At 47.0% G+C, this 6,579-nt stretch overlaps 1 protein-coding gene across 24 annotated transcripts in view; it reads right to left on the bottom strand.

The window, feature by feature from the left end:
• Positions 1-118: 118 nt before the first annotated feature.
• GRAMD1B (GRAM domain containing 1B) overlaps positions 119-6,579 on the bottom strand; it is a 236,009-nt gene continuing 229,548 nt past the window's right edge. For 23 of the 24 annotated variants that reach the window (XM_074321146.1, XM_074321148.1, XM_074321152.1 and 20 more), the window contains 2 exons: positions 5,176-5,309; positions 119-1,100 (listed from right to left, as the gene is read on the bottom strand). In XM_074321146.1, coding sequence (XP_074177247.1) covers positions 5,220-5,309 — 90 coding nt within the window. In that variant the 3' untranslated portion in view covers positions 119-1,100; positions 5,176-5,219. The remainder of the gene's footprint in view (positions 1,101-5,175; positions 5,310-6,579) is intronic. The other variant, XM_074321144.1, reaches the window with a different exon arrangement.

Here is a 6,579-nt window from a genome sequence, read left to right as displayed (position 1 = left end):
CATGTGTATGAGTGTGCCTACACACAAATGCTTTCAGGACTTGCTGTGATCACATCTGGGAAGGCCAAAAACATTTGGGACAATGAGCACTAATGAATCAAGCAATAAACACACACCATTATCTGTAGTTCAATACTTGTTTCTTTTAATTCGTACTGTACTTCCATGGTTCTAGCTACTTTACATTAAGATTTGGCTGGGAAGCCTTGTATGTTTCTAGGTACTAGCAGTAAGTTTTCAGACCTTGCGCACAGCGCCAGGCAAAGTACAGTTATAGATCCAAATACAGATGGCCAGACAACTCAACTGCAATCAACCTGCATTCTTTCCCATATATGGCCCAGTGCAGGTGTTGGGGGCTACTCCCCCTGCCTCACCCCACTCCACCCATGTCAGGATTACCCAGGGGCCACTATGGCCTCTGGCTCATCCCTCCCCACCTTGGAGTCTAGGTTGAGTCGGGGGAGGGGAGAAGCACCATGGGTTTGGGAAGATGATCTGGTCCATGCAGAGAGTGGTCTGGCCCTAGAGTGCAGGATAGGAAAATGTAGGGAGCCACACACTATTGTTGGCAAAAGTGGTTGCTTTTACTATGCATTCTCAGCTCGTGGCACCCAAGCCCAGGGCCAACTCCCCAGACACAGCCAGCTGTCTTGCCTGGAGCAGAGGCCACCATTTTGCTTCTGTGGTGTTTCATTGTGTTGAGAGAAGCAAGGAGGGCCAAGGGGCAGAGATGACAATGTTCTTTACACCTTCACACGTCAGGTAGATCATCTGGCATCAGCTCCTCTTAGCAGGCAAGGTGCTTCTCGCCAGCAGCAAAGGCTCCAATCCGGGCTCCCAGGCCTGCTGAGGACCTCAAGTCACAACAGAAAACAATGCCCAAATCTCCTGAGCTGTCACACAGAACACCAAAACGGGGAGCTGGCTGGGACCCTCACAGCCACGGCCAGAGCAGGAGTGAGGTAACAAGGCTGGGCAGAGAGGTGGGAAGGGGAGCTCTCTACACCGTGTGGAAATTCCTGCTCCACGTCAGGAAAGGAGGGGCATTAAAAGACGCCTTCCAGAAAAACGCTCCTCTCAGACCCAAAATGCATCTTCTGGAAGAAAACACAAGAGGTGGAGGAGAGTGGGACTAGCCCGCTGGAGGTTGGGGAATGAAGGTCAAGGATGTCAAGTGGTAGATGGGATGATTGTCCCACAGCCTAGAGATAAGACATGGGGGAGGAGACAGTTGGGAAGAGAGGTTCTCAAGTTTTGTACTGGAGTGGGCAGGTAGAGTCACAGGGTGTGGGGAGGGACACCACAGCCCTGCCACCTGGGGGAAGAGTGAAGAGTGTTATTTCGCAGGGTGGGAGTGGGGGCAGGGAAGAAGGGTTGGCTTAGGCTGCCCTGAAGCACAGTATGGCACAGAAAGAATACTTCTGAGACTACCACAGTCCAGAAAGATTCTTCCCCTAGTCCTTTCTCCAAGTTTTCACCCTAGAGTTGGTGCCGGTGACTTGGTCCAAGCGTGGGTTGGGGCCAAGGACATAGAGAGAATCACTTAAATCAAAGCATTCCTCTTGAGGTTTCTTGGTCCTCCCCACTCCTTGTAATCCCAGATTTTTAATGTCAGTGCTCTAAGGCAACCCAAGGATTTCAGCCAAAACTTTGTACTTAATTCAAACTCCAAGAAGGTTTGAGTTGAGCTGAAAGAGAAGTGCTAGAACCAGGAATGTCCTCTCTCCAGTTTCCTCTAGCAAGGAGGAGGAAGGATGGGCAGATGAAAGGTTTCATAGCCTAGGGATGGAAAATGGGCTCTATCCAAGATGGTGCCCTTCTTGCCATTTACCTCCTTTTCTCAGTTTAGAGAAAGTCCAAAGGAAGGTCCCTTCCCAAACTAAGACTAGGCCAACAAAGGAAAAAAACACCATCATAGGTTAATACTGAGCAATACTGCAAGCCTAATCTCTCTCTCTCCCCACATCCCATATCTATCTCCCTCTCTCCCCCTCCTGTCCCTTTCACTGGGTCTTCCGAACTCTACTAGCCCACAAAAAAGTTTAATTACCCTGAATTTTCTGGGAAATCAGACGCTGCCAGGGGAGGTCTAGCCCAGAAGGGAACCTTCCAAGTCTAAGAAAGCCCAGTCTCGGGTGTAGCCTCCAAGACTATGCCAAAGAGCCTACCTTAGAGATAGGCTAAGAGAGGGGGAAGGACTTGTCCAAGAGCAGCGCTAAACTCAGGCCAGTCCTCCTGACTCAGCCCAGTGCTCTCACAGAGAGCTTCAAGTTGCAAATCTTGCTGGCCTAGGATGTTTTCCCCTGTCCCAGGGAGGTGGATGGGGGAAACGGGAGAGGTGCAGATAGGACTGGCTTCTCCAAGGCCAATATTGTTAATTCCTCCATAATAAGCTGGAGTGGAAGTGTAGACCCTATAACTGTTCTTCAGCTGGTTAGAAACTTTGCAAAATCTTTGAAATTGAGTACAAGCTCTCAAATTTTTTACCACATGAATTCTCACAGAAAGACTCCTATGTGACCCGAGTTCTTAGATGAGCAAAAACATAAAACAGCACTGGCTGGAAGAAATAATGTAAGAGGTGATAGTTTTGATGCACCCTTGCAGACTGCTACCAGCCAGGCTACTGGCCATGAGGTTCTTTATGTGTTTCATTCCCAGACTTATCTGCGAGTGCGAGTGCCCTTCTCTTTGACTGAATAAGGGAGGAAAGGTTTTTTTTGGGGAGTGAATAGAGTTGTTGGTTTTCTTCTGGTTTGAAAATTTAAAAAAAATATTAGAATAGAGAACATCCATAAGAGTTCCCCGATCCCTAGAAATGAGGCAATGAACACATTGTCTCCTGGGTTCAAATACCCAGAAATCATGAGGGTTCCTTAGACAAACTAAGTACTTCCTTCCCTGTCACCTATTCCTCCCTGGAATGGGCCTGAGAGGTAAAACAGAGGCAGAACAACTATTTAGCCAGGTCTACTTGTATCACTTTACTCCCAGCAAAGAACGCTTAAGTCATCCCCAAAGGTCCCAACATGGGACCTTTAATAACTGCATAATTAAAATAAATAAATATGTATGGGATAAATTAGAGAATTTACCATTTTTGCTTTCAAAACCTTCTGGGGATAATTTTGACTTCTGGCTTTTCCAACAAGGAAATTTCTAGCAGTCTGCACTGTTCTTCCTTTGGCTTAGAGCCCACGAGCCTTGACCCTCACAAGGGTCTCCCATTCAAAGTCCTGGACAAGAGTGCGTAGTGACTCACTGGGCTGTGGGCATACACACCTTTCACAAAGATTACATTCAACTCCTTTCCTAGAAGAGGAATATAATCCTAGCTGATCCCATGAAGCCTCCTCATGCTACTCAGCTGGGGGACGGCCGAGGCATGTATCTTTCTGTCCTCTCATCCTGCCAGCCGGGCAAGTACAAAGGCTAGATTCTCAGATAGACTGAAAAGTCAAAAACTTTCCATTGCCAAAGTGGGATGTTCAGACTATTCTAAGAGAAGAATACAAATTGCTCTTCTCTTGGGCTAGATCAGCGATTAAATCTCTTCCTCCTGCCCCTTGCATGAAAAGGCTCACCAGACGAACAAGAGATCTGGAAGCACTCTCCTTGCCAAACTGGTATCCTGCTCAAGGATCTCTGCAAGCTCTAGCTGGGGATGGCAGGATTCCTTCAGTTATTAGATGGAGAAATAGTAGCCAGTGTAGGAAGGGTGGTAAGTGTGCCCAGAAGGGTCCCACGAAGTAAGATAAATGCATGGGTCCTAGGGAGCCAACCCAGAAAAGGTCCTAGATGATTCACTTTCCTAACCTAAAGTCTTCTATTCCTTAGTGATCTCATACCTCTCTGGGGTCAGGAAGTAGAGAAGGCTTTGCTCCCTCTGCCCCAGCTTCCCATCCCGTGTCCAAGAAACAGGATTTGGAATAGCCCCCATGGGGCAGACTCCATCTGGCTTTTTCATGCCCAGATGCAGTCCCCTTTGCTAAATCCTTTTCCTCCAAGGGCTTGGGTCTTCTTCCATGTGCAAAGTGTCTCAGACAGTTACGTCCCTTGACTAAAGTTGGTTCTTCACTGAGAGTAAATGATGCTGACAGCCAAATGAGTGCTTGGATATTGGTGCTCACAACTCACACAGCATTCTGGGGTTAGCGCCTACAATCCCACATTGCTGGGATATTCACTCTCTCAAACCCCGGAGGTCCTCTAACACCCTGATTCATCCTGGAAACCAAACTGACAGCTCAACTGAAGGAATTAAGAGCCACAGACTGGACATATTTATAACCATTAGAAGAGGTTTAACAAGATCGAAAATGCTCCACCCTGGCTAATAAACGATGTGCTCTTAGGGCACAGAGAAAAAACAGGGCTTTAGGCACTAAAAAGTGACACTTCACCCAGATCCAGCCTGGGAGAATACCAGAGAGAAGAGAGGGTGGGAAAGTAAAAAATTCCCACCTTACATAGGTTAGAGGAAGGTGCAGGGGGTGATGGAGGAGAATACCTCCAGAACACAAGTCCTTAGGAGCCTGCAGCTACAAAGCCCAAACCCGCAAGAGCAGCCTCACTGGCTTTCCAGCAGTCCTCTCCACCTGCCTCTTGACCTACGGTCCATATAAAGGGCTGGCCTGATACAGTAGAATTTAGATTGGGCTCCTGCCCTTGATGCTTCCTTGTTCCCAAGAGAACACCTGGGGGGTGTGGGGTAGGGAAGAAAAGATTTTCTTTTATTTTGGAAACAAATCAAATGGGGATTAAAGAATGAAGCACCTTAAGCAATGCCCCCTTGAGACTTCTTTTCAAGACACCAGGGTCTTCACAGGCATAATTTTGGCTCAACAACATTTCCCTTCTCAGAGCCAAGAATGGCCAGCGAGGGAAGGGGTGGGGACTAGAGGATGGGGAGGAGGAGGATCAGGGGAGGTCGTGCTGAGAGGTGGTCCCTGCCCTCCTCTGCCCCTCCACCGGCCAGCACAGGAGGCAGTCTGCTCCTTGTCCCTGGTACGTAGGCATTATCTCTTTTTAAAATCTGTATATTATATATATACATATATATGTATATATATGTATATATATATACATTTATATTCTGTATATATATGTTTATGTATATATACATATATATGTATATATATGTATATATATATATTTATATGGTCTATGTACATGTATTGCACAGGCCTCTTGCAGCGACCCCTGTTCCTGCCTCGTCAATGATAGCGGTTCCTCTTCTCTTCATTTTCTGATGTGTAGTCACGGGACCTGATGCCATTCTGAAGATTGATGAGTGAGTCCTTCATCTGTAAGACAGGGGACCCCACCCCAGCCCGGTTTGTGCCCTCAGTGGGTTTCTCCATGTAGCAGCACCTGCCATGCCTGCCTACGGCAGGGCCCCTGCCATGCCAGGGAGAGTTGGCTCCTGAAACAAGAGTGACTCTCAAGGGACACAGTCTAAGGCAGAAAGGGGACAGCCAGTCTAGCACTGGGGATCCCTAGGGTACGGTTCGCTGGATCTTAAAGATTTGTGGCCCTCGTATCATTGAATCAAGAATTTTCTCAAAGCACTCAGTTGCTCTAAGGAGCCGCATTACACTGCCACTTACTTGGTCTTCTCATTCCGTTTGGTTTCCCCCTGATCCTGACTGTACTGCACTGCTGTCTATGTACATTTTACCAGTGTTCCCCTAGCCTGGAACTCTTTTCTCTCGCCTATTCCAATCTCACCCATCTGTTAAGGCGCAGAACAAATCCAAACCTTCTCCGGCCTCTCATACAACACTCACTAAGACCCTAGGCTGCAGTCATCTTTAATTGCATTGTTTCATGTCTTGGGACTGCAATGTGTCTTATCCTCCCACCTGGGTACCAGGCAGAGCTGAGGAGGCTTCTAGTTGTATCTATGTCACTGACTTAACTTAACCTTAACTGAGTTCTTAACCAACTTTAAGAAACGAATACATTAACATTGTTAGGTCATGGGATAGAGTCTAAATGGGGCAATTCCAGTGGTAGAATCCTAAAATGGCCCGTACTCCCACAACACACTTAAATATTGACTCTCAGTTAGCTGCTTCATTATTATACAATAGAGTTAACATTTCATGGGTAAACTGTTATAGATTTTGAGAGCCTCTGGTTTCTCTGCCGAATGGGTTACTTTCTTCTGTGGTTCTTCTATATCCTCTGTTCAATCAGGATGAGAGGCCCATTACTGCTCTATCGTAAGTTATTTTTAAAAGGAATGAAACGAAACACCTATCTTAACACTTGTAGAGCCCACCACCATGCTATAAATCTGACAGCCCCAAGCTCCAACTTAAGGGGACTCACCCTGAAATCGAATTCTCGAGTTGGAAGGGAACGGGTCATCCAGTCCAGCTGCCCTCCCATTTAACCCACAAGTTCCTCATCCAACATCGTCTCGTCACCCCTTGAGTACTTTCAGGGACGGGATCTCAGTCCTTCGGAGCAGCCATTCTATTACTGGGTAGCTCTAACCATAAGTAATTTGGTTTTATTTGATGACTGAAAATTCTAATTCCCTATAACTTCTAACCCTCGTTCAGTCCT

This window comes from Rhinolophus sinicus, linkage group LG16 (assembly GCF_036562045.2).
Source record: "Rhinolophus sinicus isolate RSC01 linkage group LG16, ASM3656204v1, whole genome shotgun sequence".
Classification (NCBI taxonomy): Eukaryota; Metazoa; Chordata; class Mammalia; order Chiroptera; family Rhinolophidae; genus Rhinolophus; species Rhinolophus sinicus.
The sequence above is the reverse complement of the archived record's forward strand: the minus strand, read 5'-3'. Positions and strand labels throughout refer to the sequence as shown.